This window comes from Nicotiana tomentosiformis, chromosome 6 (assembly GCF_000390325.3).
Source record: "Nicotiana tomentosiformis chromosome 6, ASM39032v3, whole genome shotgun sequence".
Classification (NCBI taxonomy): domain Eukaryota; kingdom Viridiplantae; phylum Streptophyta; class Magnoliopsida; order Solanales; family Solanaceae; genus Nicotiana; species Nicotiana tomentosiformis.
Genome location: NC_090817.1, coordinates 47,746,995 through 47,763,314, shown reverse-complemented (window position 1 = coordinate 47,763,314; position 16,320 = coordinate 47,746,995). Strand labels below are relative to the sequence as shown.

Genomic DNA, 16,320 nt, shown 5'->3' with positions numbered 1-16,320 from the left:
TAGTTTATCGCGTTCCTTCGGAAAAAGATGATCACAGACAATAAGAAGATGGTTGAAAACTCCAAGGATCTTTAACATTGCACCGTTTACTTCCAACTCAATAGTTAATGTTGCCAAAGCCATTCCCAGAAGTGGATTAAATACTGCAGGCCAGTGGCGGAGGTAAGATTTCTGTTAAAAGGTTTAGAAAAGGAAAAAATTAAAAATTATTAGAGAATGTGGCAGTGGGAATTGAGCTAGTACCTCCTCACAGAGATTTTGAACCTCTTGACCACTAAGTTATGTTGGGCTTTGTAAAGGAGATTCCCCAACAATGTCAACCCTGTTTCAACACATGAACAACATCAAATGAACACCCCGAATGTCACATAACATCCCCAACAAAGCCACCCTTATGTCGCCGCATACGCGTAATCAATGGAATGCCTCCCTTATGTCGTTGCATGTACATATAGCCACCCTTATCTCACCTCATGCACATCACAATGAAATACTTCCTTATGTCGTCGCATGCGCATCTCGCCACCATTATACTCCACACAACAACAATCAACCCGCACAACATGTTCACATGTGCCACAATATCACAAAACAATAGTACCCAAAGTCACATCAAGATATAGCCCACGACCCAACAACAAGGTGCACAATAACATGATAATAACATAAGATTACAATGGGTATTCAACAATAAACATGTTTCATATAACAAATAACCCCAATTCAAGGCATATTATTAGCCTACGGCCTAATCCCATCATAAACCACACATACACCCGTGTACACCCTTGTTACCTCGAGTACACGCCATTCCACATAACCCAAATATGCAAATTAGACCAAATCCTAAGGGGTAGTTCCCCCACACAAGGTTAGGAACGATACTTACCTCAATAGACATAATCAATACTCTAAAAATACTTTTCCTTAAAAATTCACCTCCGCTCGGCTCAAATCTAGCAAAAAATGACTTAATAATATCAAACAATGCAAGAAAAATCAATTTCAATGAAAAAAGTTGAGATCTTTACCCAATTCCTAAAAAGTCAACCCCAGACTTGCCTGATCGAAACCCGAGTCGAGGTGTAGCTCTCGACTATCCATAACCCCACGAGTCCAAATATATGATTAGTTTTCAAAATTGAGTCCAAATCGATTCTCAAATCTCAAATTTTCCTTTTTAGAAAGGTTTTGTCAAAAATCCAATTTTTACTCATGGATTCATCAATTAAATGATAATTCAAAGATGAAATCGGTGAAAATTAATCAAATCCAAGTAAAAAATACTTAACCAAATCAAGTGGGTGAAAAATACCTCAAAAATAGCCTCAAACTGAGCTCCTAATCTCAAAATTTAAAATAATTAGTCTAAGTCCCGAAATCCCACTTAGTAACCCCGCTGCAAATGTCACATTTGCGACCAGAGGTTCGAAAATGCGACCTTTGCATATGCGACTCAGGAATCGCAAATGTGAAGTCAGCCAAAAACCAGCAACTCTGAACCTGAATCCAAATGGTCCGAAACACGACTGAAACTCACCCGAGCCCACCGGGCTCCACACCAAACATCCATACAAGTTTAGTAACAACATATGAACCTGATCGCAAGCTCAAAAGATCTAAATAACATCCAAAAACATGAATCAAACACCAAAACGCATAGAAATCACAATGAAACTCAAGAACTTCTAAAATCACAACCAAGCGTTCGATTCCTACCAAACCAATTCGGAATGACACCAAACATTGCACCCAAGTTCCAAATGATAAAACGTACCTATTCTAAGTTCCGAAACCAAAATCCAAACCGGATAGCCACAAAGTCAATCCATGGTCAAACTTTAAAAATTTCTAAACCTTAAAATTACCAACTTCCGGCAAAAAGAGCCAATTCATCCTAGGAACCTTCGAATTCAATTCTGGGCATACGACTAAGTCCAAAATCACCATACAAACCTATTGGAATCATCAAAATACCATTTTGGGTCATTTCTATAAAAGTCAAACTTTGGTCAAATCTTCTGACTTACACTTATAAACTAAGAACCAAGTGTTCCGAATTAACCGAAAACCTTCCCGAAACCAATCCAACCATCTTCACAAGTCATATAACAACAAATACACACATAAAAAGTTTCAAAAGGGGAAACGGTACTCAAGTACACAAAATAACCGATCGGGTCATCATATTCTCCCCCACTTAAATTGTCACGCCCCAAAACCGAGGAGCGCGACCGGCATTCAACCTCATTCATGAATAGAGATAATACATATTATCATTAATTAGACAAAAATATGTTCATGTCTACAATACCAATTCATGTCCAATAGTTTCATTATTTTTAAAGTCTCAAATGGACAAGTAATACATCCACGACATAACATAGTTTATCTTTCCCAGCACCAATACACAACCCACACTATGTCTACAGAGCCTCTATAGATAAAGAAGAGTACAATAATTATGCCGGCAACAAGGCCCCGGCTATACCTCAAACATAATACACAAAGTACAAAAGATTCATGACCCCGAAATGAAGTGGGGCTCACCAAGTCAGCTGGGAAGAAGGTGCACTGCTATCACTGGCCAATATCTCCTGCTCTGCAACCACCTGCATCTATTGAAAGATGCAGCGCCCCCAAAAAAGGGATGTTAGTACTGTCGAATAGCACTAGTATGTATAATTAAACACCCTCTCAATAGAATAAAAAATAATACAAACAAGATTATCATAATATCAATGAAAGCCTTAATCAACATCAAACTTCAATTTAGGATCAAGACAGTGTTCAAATTAATTTTCATATCTCACATTGGGAGATTTTTAGTATCGATATACCATTGTCCACAATACCAGTACCATAATTCACCATACCAATACCACTATTCACAATACCATTATTCACAAAACCAGTACCATTATTCACCATACCAATACCAATATTCACAAAACCAGTACCACCGTACTCTTAGCACGGAGTCCGATCACGACCCGATCGGCTAGGCTATCTCAGTAGAGACATCAACCATAATTTCTTTCAATATCAATACCACTGTATTTAACACGGAGTCTGATCACGACCCAATCGGCTAGGCTACCCATTAGGAACATCGACCACAATCACAATTTCAATTACAATTTCCAGCACAATCACCACTATGTGTGCGGCATGGTGTCCGATCATGACCTGACCGGCTAGGCTGTCTTATTTGAGACATCAACCTTTTTATATCAATCATCGCATTTCATATTACTTTCACATTTTTTCATTTCATTGGCACTAATGGCCATAATTATAAGGTCATTCTTGGCACGTTGGCCATATTCAGAATTTCATGCTCACCTTATCAATTTCAAATATCATTATCATCATCAACAACAAATACAACTCAAATCAAGGTGTGTAGTGCACATGTCAGCAATTTAGAGTCTAAGGCACATAGAGATATTTCACAAAATTTGGCATAATAGCCTTCATTTGAACTTAACTTAAAGTCAAAACATTATTAATACATAGCCCGTATTTTAACACATCCTCAATTGGTAACATAACATGAATAAAGCATTTAGAATGCTTTTTGAATATATATATTTCAACCCATTTTACTCGGAATGGCCAGTCTAATAATGAATCACTCGGGACTTACATAATTTACATGAATATCGTGGGATTCAATTCTAAGAGAAGGGTTTAGCCAACATACCTCAATTGAGCTTCCTTAAACTCTAAAACATTTCGAAATTCTTAGCAACTTCAATCTATTTAATAAATATAACAATTTGAATCAAAATTAGGAAGATGATCATGGTTCTAGCTCATTTGAGCATTTTATCAAACACTAGGTGTGCACAAGATTTAAAGGTCTTTTTATGGAGAATTCCATCATCTCACAATCCAATCTTTACCATGCTTAGTTCAACAATTTTCCTACACCCCTTGATATCACATGCATGTAAAATAATCAACTCTCATGCCCAAAAAAATTGTCTTGTTAATTACCCATTTTCAGACGATTTCGAAATTAGGGTTTAGGGTGTAGAATCTTACCTCTAGGATGAAGACCTAGTCAGCTTGCCTTCTTAATCTTCCAAAACTTGAGCAAATATTGAAGAACAATTATTGAAGAACACCTTCTCACTCTAGGGCACTCTCTTTCACTCTAAAATATCAGATTATATATAAAAAAATAGCCCAAAACGTGTATTTAACGAAGTAGGGTCGGGTTTTAAAAATCCAAAAATGAAGCTACGGAACAGGTTCTGCGGTCGCATATGCGACCGCATAATGGTTCTGCCGACCGCATATCGGTCGCATAATTGGTGTCCAAAATGACCAATAATCTGCCTGAGTCTGCGGTCACTATGCGGTCCGCATAACGGTTCTGCGGTCTCATAGTGCACCCTATAAAAGTTATGCGGTCGCATAGTCGACCGCATAATTGCTTCCAACTGACCCCATGAATTGCCTCAATCTGTAGCCATTATGCGGTCCGCAGAGTGATTCTGCGGTCGCATAATGGACCGCAGAAATGCATTTTTCTGCCAAAAGGTTTCCTTTACTTTCTGGTTCATTGTTCAACCCAAAAAGTCCGAGCAATTTCTAAAATCCCCAAACATGTAAGTCTAGTCCGGCACCATGAAACATTATTTTCTTTGTAAACTTTACCGGGCTTTACACTTAAGTACTTCAAAATTTTTCGGGTTGTTACATAAACTATCATTTGTCCTCGAAGGAATATAGAGACATACCTGAAGTGCCAAAGAGGTGAGGATATCGGTTCCACATATCATGCTCGGTCTCCCAAGTCCTCTCCTCGACCAGTTGATCTCTCCATTGAACACTCACCGATGCAATGCTCTTCGACCTTAACTTTCAGACGTGCCTATCCAAAATGGACACCGGTTCCTCAATAAAAGTCAAATCCTTTTCCAACTACACCGAGCTAAAATCTAACACATGTATCAGATCATCATATTACTTTTGGTCATGGAAACATGGAACACAAGGTGAACTCCCGACATGCTGGGTGGCAAAGCAAGTCTATATGCCACCTCACAAACTCTCTCTAGATCCTAAAAAGGACCAATATACCGAGGGCTTAACTTGACCTTCTTCCAAAACCCCATCACACCCTTCATGGGCCAAAATCTGAGTAGAACCCTTTCACGCACCATGAATGCCACATCACGAACCAAGTCAGTACCTAACAACCTAGCCTCCCCAGGCTCAAACCAACCAACCAGAGAATGACATCGTCTCCTATATAAGGCCTCATATGGATCCATCTGGATGCTCGACTGATAGTTGTTGTTTTAGGCAAACTCTGCTAGCGGTAGAAATTGATCCCATTAACCCTCGAATCAATGACACATGCTCGTAATATGTCCTCTAAGATCTAAATAGTATGCTCGAACTGTCTGTCCGTCTTAGGATGAAATGCCATACTCAGTTCGATATGTGTGCCCAACTCACACTGCACGGCTCTCCAAAAATGTAATGTGAACTCCGTGCCCTGATTTGAGATAATATACACGAGTAAACCATGTAGGCGAACGATCTCTCTAAGATAAATTCGAGCCAGCTGCTCTGAAGAGTAGGTAGTCGTGACTGGAATTAAGTGTGCAGACTTGGTCAGTCTATCCACAATGACCCAAATAGCGGCAAATCTCCTTAAGGCCCATGGTAGCCCAACCACAAAATCCAAAATGATATGCTCCCACTTCTACTCTGCAATATCTAGCCTCTGAAGAAAATCGCCAGGTCTCTGATGCTTATACTTAACATGCTGACAGTTCAAACACCGTGCCATATACTCAACAATTTGGCTAAGGCCCACAACTACTACCGAGGTACGCAGTTTCTTGGGTTTATCTGGTTAATATCAAAGGTTCGTGGAAAATTTCTCATGTATAGCTGCTTCATTAAGATAAATTCGAGCCAGCTGCTCCGAAGTGTAGGTAGTCATGACTGGAATGAAGTGTGCAGACTTGGTCAGTATGTCCACAATGACCCACATACCGGCAAATCTCCTTAAGGTCCGTGGTAACCCAACCATAAAATCCAAAATGATATGCTCCCACTTCAACTCTGGAATATCTAGCCTATGAAGAAAATCGCCAGGTCTCTGATGCTTATACTTAACATGCTGACAGTTCAAACACCGTGCCATATACTCAACAATTTGGCCAAGGCCCAAAACTCCTACCAAGGTATGCATCTTCTTGGGTTTAGCCGGTTAATACCAAAGGTTCGTGGAAAATTTCTCATGTATAGCTGCTCCATTAACGAAGTTGACGCATAAGAAAGCGAAATTCTGGTGGACCTACGTTTGTGAGAAGAGCTTTCAAGAGTTAAAGGAAAGGTTAATCTTGCCACCTGTTCTAACTCTTCCTGAAGGACCCAAGTAGTACGTTATATATTGTGATGCCTCTAGAGTGGGATTGGGCAGTGTTTCTTATGCTTCGAGGAAACTAAGGAAACACTAGCAGAATTACCCCACTCGTGACTTAGAGCTAGCAGTCGTTATATTTTCCTTGAAAATATGGCGTCACTATATATATGGAGTTCATGTTGACATATTCACCGATCACAAGAGCTTGGAGTACATATTCAACAAAAAAGAATTAAATTTGAGGCTGCGAAGATGGCTTGAATTGTTAAAGGATTATGATGTTGATATTTTGTACCACCCCGGGAAGGTAAACATTGTGGCTGATGCATTAAGTCAGAAATCCATGGGTAGTGTATGACATGTGGAAGTTGATAAGTTGGAGGTGACGAAGGACTTGTACCGGTTGGCTAATTTAAGTGTACGATTGTTTGGCACCGGTAGCGGAGGAGCCATAATTTGAAATACCATTGAATCGATGCTAGTAGCTGAAGTAAAAGCACGACAATATGACGATCCAACCTTGGTGAAAATAATAGAAACATTCCCTTTCAAAACAAAGCAAGTGTTCGAGCTATCCGAGAACAGAGTCCTTAGACACCAGGACCAGCTATGTGTGCCCAATGTCGAGGGACTCTGAAGGTAGTTCATTGCGGTGATTCACCATTCCCGGTATTCTATTCATCTGGGGTCCACCAAGATGTATCACGATCTTTGACAGCTATACTGGTGGGATAACATGAAGAGGAATATTGCTGAATATGTCGCTAAGGGCCCAAATTTCTATCAAGTTAAGCTTGAACACCAGAAGCCGGGAGGATTGCTTTAGAATATGGACATTCCAACCTGGAAATGGGAGATAATCAACATGGATTTTGTTACTGGATTACCGCGATCACGCCGAAGATTTGATTCCATATGGGTCATCGTGGATCGACTCACCAAGTCAGCTCATTTCTTACCAATTAAGACTACCTTCTTAGCTGAAGATTATACTAAGATATACATTAAAGAGATAGTTCGACTCCACGGGGTTTCGGTTTCCATCATATCATATAAAAGAACCCAGTTTACGGCTAACTTCTGGAGATCACTTCAAAAGTGATTGGGTACCAAAATCAACATTAGTACAACTTTCCATCCATAAAATAGATGGTCAGCCGAATGTATTATTCAGATGCTCGAGGACATGCTATGAGCCTGTGTTTTAGACTTCAACAGAACTTGGGAAGATCATCTACCGCTCATCGAATTCTCCTACAACAACAATTACCATGCTAGCATTCGATTGGCACCATATGAAACACTATATAGAGAGAAGTGCAGATCTCCTATCGGCTGGTTCGAAGTTGATGAAACAAAGTTATTGGATCCTGAGATTGTACAACAAGCTATAGAAATGGTGAAATGATTCGAGGTCGTTTATTACTTCTCAAAGCAGGCAAAAATCTTATTCGAATAATCGACGATGAGATTTGGAGTTCGCTGTTGGAGACTGGGTATTCTTAAGGGTGTCACCTATGAAAGGCATGATGAGATTCAGTAAGAGAGGCAAACTCAGTCCCCGCTATATTGGACTATATCAAATTATTTAGAAAGTCAGTCAAGTGGCTTATAAGCTTGAGCTGCCCCCAGAATTAGAAGCAGCACATCCAGTATTCCGCGTGTCTATGCTCGGAAAGTGGTTGCGTGATCCATCTTTTATTACCCCTATTGAAGATATTCAAGTTACGGAGGACTTATCTTACAAAGAAATTCTGGTGGCTATCCTAGATCGTCAAGTGCCAAAGAGGTAGCTTTAGTTAAAGCACTTTGGAGGAACAATGATAAAGAAGAAATGACCTGGGAAGCTAAAGAAGGCATGAAATCCAAGTACCCCCAATTATTTCACACTACGAGAGGTAACAATGAGACTACCATTGCGGGCATAACCCAAGATGACTAAAGAAGTTTGTAGGGAGTGACTACGATTTAACATTCGAGGACGAATATTCCGAAGGGGGGATGATGTTACACCTCACACTTTTCCCCACTCATAAAGTTAAGGATTGATAATTAGGGATTCTAATGAGGCCAATCATCCGGCGACATATATGGGGGTAGAGGGGACAAAGGGGATCACACGTTTCATTAGGCTAACGCTTGTTGTCCCACCGGGTGCTGCAACCGGGGCGGGGTGACCCGTTTTGCATGTAGCAGCGGCTGAATTTCTTGTACTTGCCATATATATATATATATAAGGTAGTTTAGCCCTTTCTCTTTCATTCTAGAAAGTGTCACCCACTTTAACTCAACCAAATGCTCTCAAGCCCCCTCTAGAATTCCTCAAATGGTCTAAGGTTGTATTGAAGGTAAATCTAGCAGGATTTAGTGTGAGGGAGCTTTAATCATCATGGTAGCATCTATCATCTTATTTTATTTATTATGGAGATTCATTGGAGGCAGATTTAACCATCACAGAAGCATAGTTAGTTCTTCAACAAGGTATGTTGGGAAACTTTCTTTCCAGGCATGACTTGGTGCAAACGTCTTTCTCTCTGAAGGATTTCTGTGTCGTGAAATTGGGTTGTTCTAAGATCTTCTCAATAATTTTTTTTTCTGTTCTTGTACATTGTTCTTACCGGTGGCATTCCTTCAAGTTTGAGGTGTTTTCCAGATAGTACCCTGAGTTCAGAAAAATATATGATTCCTTTTGAGTTAACCTTAGTATTTCCTTGAAAATTGACTAAGCATTGCACTATATATATATATATATATATATATATATATATATATATATATTAAAAGTAAAAAACACTTAACTCAAAAGTTAAATAACCACAATACCCTTTTAAATACTTTACATATAAAAATAATTAAAGAAAAATGCTAAGTTTACTTGAAAATATGTGATCCTTAATATTAGTATCTAATGTTCAAACAGATTTCTAATTTGTAATAGTCCAATTCGCTAGTGATATTGTCTGCTCTGGGCCTAGGCCCTCACGGGTTTACAATGCGTCACTAGGGTCTAAGGCTTGTTAACTTATATACCCAGCATCCCTCTTGTGTTTTTTCGATGTGGGAATATATCTAAAGTCTGGGGTGTTACATACACCCCCTCTTATGGACTCAGCATCCTTGCTGAGGTTTGCTCCACCGCATGGTATTCGCTTGGACTCAGCACTGAGGTTTGCCCTAGCTAACCGGTATTTTACTAAACTCAGTTAAAATCTAACCCACCATCGGCAAGTCTGACACAAGGGTGGCTCCGATTCTATCTGTAACAGTCCAATCCGCTAGTGATATTGTCTACTTTGGGCCTAGGCCCTTACGGGTTAAAAACGCGTTACTAGGGTCTAAGGCTTGTTAACTTATATACCCAACATCCCTCTTGTATTTTGCCGATGTGGGACTCTATCTAAAAATGGGAGCGAGTTACCATGGACTTCGTTTTTGGGCTCCCATAGACTCAGAAGAAATTTGATGTGGTATGGGTGATTGTGGATAAGTTGACCAAGTTGGATCTTTTCATTCCGGTGGTGACTACCTATTCTTCAGAGCAGCTGGCTCAGGTCTATAGGAGATTGTCTGACTTTATGGCGTGCCGGTATCCATCATTTTTGACTGAGGTACGCAGTTTACATTGTGATTCTGGAGGGCCGTACAGTGTAAGTTAGGCACACGGGTTGAGTTGAGTACATCATTCCACCCTCAGACGGATGAACAGTCCGAGCGCACCATTCAGATATTGGAGGATATGCTTCATGCCTGTGTTATGGAGTTCGGGGGTTCTTGGGATCTATTCTTTCTGCTTGCAGAATTTGCCTACAACAACAGCTACCAATCGAGTATTCAGATGGCTCCTTATGAGGCCCTATATGGGAGACTATGTCGTTCCCCAGTTGGTTGGTTTGAGCCGGGAGAGGCTAAGTTATTAGGCATGGATCTGGTTCGATATGCCTTGGAGAAGCTCAAGTTGATCCAGGATGGTCTTCGTACAACCCAATCTAGACAGAAGAGTTATGTGGATTAGAAGGTATGCGATATTGCATTCATGGTTTGAGAGCAGGTCTTGCTCAGGGTTTCGCCCATGAAGGGTTTTATGAGGTTCGGGAAGAAGTTCAAGTTGAGCCATAGGTATACCAGAACTTTTGAGATTCTTGAGAGAATTGGTGAGGTGGCCTACAAGCTTGCATTGCCACCTAGTCTAGCTATAGTTCTTCCGATATTCTATGTTTCTATGCTCCGGAAGTATCACGGTGATCCATCCCATGTGTTAGATTTCAACTCTGTCCAATTGGACAAGGATTTGTTTTATGTTGAGGAGCCGGTGACCATCTTGGACAGGCAGGTCCGAAAGTTGAGGTCAAAGAGCATTGCTTCAGTGAAGGTTCAGTGGAGGGGTCAACCATTCGAGGAGGCAACTAGGAAGATCGAGCATGAAATGCGTGGCAGTTACCCTCATCTTTTTACTACTTCAGGTATGTCTCTATACTCATTCGAAGATGAACGTTTGTTTTAAGAGGGTGAGGATGTAACGATCCGTCCGATCATGTTGAGTATTTTAGCCCCGTTCCCCTTTTTATTGTCTCCTTTATGTTATATTGTGGTTATGTGACTTGCCGGGGTGGTTGGTTTTGATTTCGGGTGAGTTTCAGAGTGAAATGGGAAACTTAGTCCCTAAGTTGGAGGCTTAATTTGAAAGAGTTGACCGGAGTTTTACTTTTGTATAGACGACTCCGGAATGGAGTTTTGAAAGTTCCGATAGCTCTGTATGGCGATTTTAGACTTAGGAGCGTGTCTGGATATTGATTTGGAGGTGTGTAGATCGGTTCGGCTTGAATTGGCAAAAGTTAGAAAGTTTAAGGTTGGAAGGTTGAGAAGTTTGATCGAGAGTTGAATTTATTGATATCGAGTTTGGATTACAATTTTGGAAGTTGGAATAGGTCTGTTCTGTCATTTATGACTTGTGTGCAAAATTTGAGGTTAATCGGAGTTCTTTTGGTATGAATCAGCGTCAGTTTTGGAAGTCGAATGTTCATAGTTTCAATAGGTTTGAATTGGGTTGTGATTCGTAGAATCGATGTTGTTTGATGTGATTTTAAGCCTCGAGTAGGTCCATTATGTATTTTGAAACTTTTTGGTATATTCGGACAGGGTCTTGGGGCCCCCGGGTGTGAATCAGATGGAGATTGGGTTAATTTTGGACTTAGTGTTTGCTAAAGCTACTGTTGTTCTGGTGTCATCGCACTTGCGGTGGGTTTGTGTTACATTTCGCACTTTCGTACGTTAAAGTTTGGTCATAAGTTGATCAACGTATGCTCGGGAAAGAGATTAATTTTGAGGATATAGGTAATTATGTTATTTATAACAGGTGATAAGTAAGTGCCGTGAAGTAGTGGGTAAACAAATCAAAGAAAATGAGTTTCGCTGAAGTTTGACAATTTGGGATGAAATATAGTCCAAGCTATAATACCCTGTATTTATGGACTAGTTACATACAATCTACCACATGACCATGATAGTAAGGTATATAAAGTATGTTAAAAGTGATTAGTATTTTAAGTAAATTAGGATATTACTTAATTATGTTGGTAAGGGGTTAATTATTGATTTTAGTGGGAAATTAGTAAATTAATTAGAAATTAGTGACATAAAATCTTTGGTGAAAACATCACCCCACGTGGCAACAAGGGGGTTATAATTGCTAAGACCAAATGGTGACTCTTGGTTCATGTGACTATGTGGCATATTTAGGGGATTTTTGGGCAAACGTAATCCACAAAAGTTGGGCCCACAACCCACAATATTAAGAGACCTTCCTACATCATTAAGTAGGATATGTATGTTTGCTAAGTAACGGATGAAGTCTCAAAAAGGAATTCATATGAATCTGTATAATACTATAGCAGCGTGAGATTGTGATTGTAAAGGGGTACGGTACAATCTTTCTCAAGAATATCATACGTATGTATTCCTACTTCGATCCACCGTTACATATTTTTCGCAAAAGACGTGGGTTAAAGGGTTTGTTAAGAGAATTAGCTCAGGTATGTTAAGGCTATCCTTCTTTCCTTTTGGCGTGATCCATATGATACAAACGAAACGAGTAAACACACAACTTTCATAAATGACACTATTCATAGAAGTACTAGGAGTGCCGATGTTCTTGATTCCCCATGTGTTCTATTATTATATTATCTGTTCATGGGTCTTAGAAAAATACGTAAGTTGATAAAGTTTATCCGAAAAATCTTTTTGAATAACTTCATTATGCATTTCATTCATTTATATATATATATTGACCCATGACCAGATGGCGTTATATACGCGTATATTACATGTATATGGGATATGGGTAAAGGTTACGGTGTTATATACGCACCACCACCTGATCAGTTAGTATACGTTGATGATTTCGCCCACTAAGGTCGAGATGATATGATGGGATGCCCTTAGAGGCTTGATGATTTTATGTACGCATATACCTATGCATGATACGACATTCATACGCACATGCATGACATTATAAATATTTCAGGGTTCACAAAGTTATTTAGACTTACAGGCGGTTTCCTTTACTCCATATTTCTTTTATGACTTCTATGTATTGCTTTTCATGCCTTATATACTTGGTACATTATTCGTATTGACACTACTATTTCTTGGGGCCTTCATTTCATGCCCGCAGCCCGCAGGAGCAGGTTGATAGGCTGACGGTCCCTCTTTTAAAGGATCCTTGATCAGCGAGAGTTGGTGTGCTCCACTTGATCTAGAGTTGTTATTGATTTTGGTACGCTATGTTTGTATGTAGATATGGGTATGACGGGGCCCAGTACCATTCTTCATACAATTGTACACTCTATTAGAGGTCTGTAGACAATCATGTGTAGTTGGATAGTATGTGGCCTTGTCTCCTTCTAGTTTTGGATATATAGTTGTCTATAGTAGAGTTGTCGGTTCGACCTACCGTATTCCGCATGTATATGTATATATGCCTTTTGGACATGTTTTCCTCATGTATGTTATTCACGCGATTCAGCAGTTTATTGATAGATGTTATTCATGAACTACCCTTAATTCATGTTTATATCTTAGATGCATGCTTAGGGGTGTTCGACAGGTAGGACTCGGGCACTCGTCATGGCCCATCGGTTCGGGTCGTGACAAAAGTGGTATCAGAGCAGTTCTGTCATAGGGTTTTCTACAGACCGTGTCTAGTAGAGTCTTGTTTATGAGTGTGTTGTGCACCATATTTATAAATAGGAGGCTACAAGACATATAGGATGTTATCCTCCCTTCTTATCTTAGATCGTGCGATATAAGGATTCATTTTCCTAAAGATATGTTATGTTTTCAGCGATGCCTCCGAAGGCTACAGCCGCCCAGAAGTGCAAGTCCGTGGCTGATGAGACTACTAGTCGAGCACCACCCATTTCCAGGGCTCGGGGTGAGTCTCATGGTGAGATTCCATCTCAGACTTCACATACCCCGCCCTCTCCAGATGATCTCAGAGGGGCACCAGCTCCAGTGCCTGCCCCTATACACCCAGGTCAGGAGATGAGAGATACTATTCAGCTATTGACTCGATTAGTAGCAACATAATCTTGACATCAGGAAGTAGGTATTGGTCATGTAGATAGGGCCATCAGTGCGAGGGTTCGTGATTTCATTAATTTGGACCCTTCGGTATTCCCTGGAGCAGATCCAAATAAGGACCCTTAAGTATTTATCCATAGGATGCAGAGGACTTTGAGGGTAATGAAGGCCACTGCAACTTAGTCAGTTGAGCTAGCTTCCTATAGACTTCGGGATGTCGCAGTTAATTGGTACGAGTCTTGGGAGTTGTCCAGAGGTGAGGATGCCCCTCCAGCGGTATGGCAGGAGTTTACAAAGGCTTTTCTTTGTCATTATCTGCCACAAGAACTTAGACAGGCCAGAGTTGATAGGTTCTTGATCTTTGGCAGGGTAATATGAGTGTTTGGGAGTACAACCTTTAGTTTGATTCTTTGGCTGGGTATGCTCCCAGTATTGTAGATAGGATGGAAGATCGGGTTCACCGATTCGTGATGAGGTTGGAACCGCACCTGCTTAACGATTATATGTCTGTCTCACTTCAGACATGCATGCATATTTCTCATGTTCAGGCATACGCTCAGGGTGTAGAGGAGTGTAAGCAGACGTAGAGGGCCGATCGTGAGCATGATAGGGGCCAAAGTAAGAGAGCGAGATCTTCGGGTCCTTCTAGTGAGTTTCGAGGTGGTCAGAGACTATAATACCCGAGGTATCCAGCCCAGCCATCGGCTAGCGCACCCCCTCAATTTGCCGATAGGAGATTTGATCGTTCCACATATTTAGGGCCTAGTCAGAATTCCAGGGCCTCTAGTTCTCAGTATAGGGGTGAGCCAAGTCAGATGAGGCCGCCCTTGCCACGATGTTCTCAGTGTGGTAAGCAATATGCCGGACAGTGCCATATAGTGTTGGGTGTTTGTTATACTTATGGTTATCCAGGCCACGTTATGAGAGATTATCCGACGAGAGGTGGTGCAAGCTTAGTTCAGCCAGCGGGATCTGTAGCTGGTTTGTCATCATTAGTACGCCCCCCTGGGCAAGGTTCACAAGAACCAATGGGTCGTGGTAGAGGCAGAGGTAGAGCATCTAGCTCAAGCTGTCCTCAGAACCGCATTTATGCATTAGCAGGTCGACATGATTAGGAGTCGTCACCTGATGTTGTTACAAGTATATTATCAATCTCCTCATAAGATGTATATGCATTGATTGATCCAGGTTCCACCTTATCGTATGTCACTCTGTTGGTTGCTAGTAAGTTTGGGATAGAACCTGAGTTGATTAAACCTGTGGAGGTGTCCACACCATTTGGGGATCCAGTGATTTCTAGACGGGTATATAAAAACTGTATAGTAGTAGTTCATAGTCGTTCTACAGTAGCAGACCTGATTGAGTTAGATATGGTAGAATTTGATGTTATATTGGGTATTGATTGGTTAGTTTCTTGTTATGCTAACGTTGATTGTAGGTCAAAGATGGCTCGGTTCCAGTTTTCAGGGGAGCCTGTTTTGGAGTGGAAAGGTAATACTACATCACCGAGAGGTAGGTTTATTTCCTATCTCAAGGCAGGGAAGATGATTATAAAGGTCTATATTTATCACTTAGTACGGGTTCAGGATGTGAAAGTAGAGTCACCAATCGTTCAGTCTATCCCTGTGGTTAATGAGTTTTCTGATGTTTTTCCTGATGAGCTTTCGGGTCTTCCTCCAGAGTGAGAGATTGAGTTTTCTGTCGACATATTACTAGATACTCAGCCGATATCTATTCCTCCTTATAGAATGGCACCTGCAGAGCTGTGAGAGTTGAAAGAACAACTAAGGGATTCGCTTGAAAAAGGCTTTATGAAACCTAGTACATCACCGTAGGGAGAACTTGTGTTATTTGTGTGGAAGAAAGATGGTTCCTTGCGAGTGTGTATTGATTACAGGCAGTTGAATAAGGTGACGATCAAGAATAAGTACCCACTCCCAAGGATTTATGATTTATTTGATCAATTTCAGGGTGCCAAGTGTTTCTCGAAGATAGACTTGAGGTCTGGGTACCATCAGGTAAGGGTTAAGGAGAAAGATATTCCGAAGACAGCATTCAGGACCAGATATGGGCACTTTGAGTTTCATGTTATGTTATTCGGTTTGACCAATGACCCAGCAATATTCAGGGACTTGATGAACCGTGTGTTCAGACCCTTTCTAGATATGTTCGTGATTGTACTTATCAATGATATATTGGTTTACTCCCATTCAGATGCTGAACATGCAGATCATTTGCGTACGGTGCTCAGAGTTCTACAAAAAGAGAAGTTGTACACAAAACTCTCTAAATGTGAATTCTGGTTGAATTCTGTAGCTTTCCTTGGGCATATTATTTTAAGTGAGGGT

General features: G+C 40.6%; 1 protein-coding gene across 1 annotated transcript; it reads left to right on the top strand.

Moving 5' to 3' along the window:
- The first annotated feature begins 13,735 nt into the window (after positions 1–13,735).
- Positions 13,736–15,657, top strand: LOC138893944 (uncharacterized). Its single transcript, XM_070178615.1, has 3 exons — positions 13,736–13,925; positions 14,885–15,073; positions 15,161–15,657. Exons 1-3 carry the CDS (start codon positions 13,736–13,738, stop codon positions 15,655–15,657), a joined length of 876 nt encoding a protein of 291 aa, XP_070034716.1.
- The last annotated feature ends 663 nt before the right edge of the window (positions 15,658–16,320 follow it).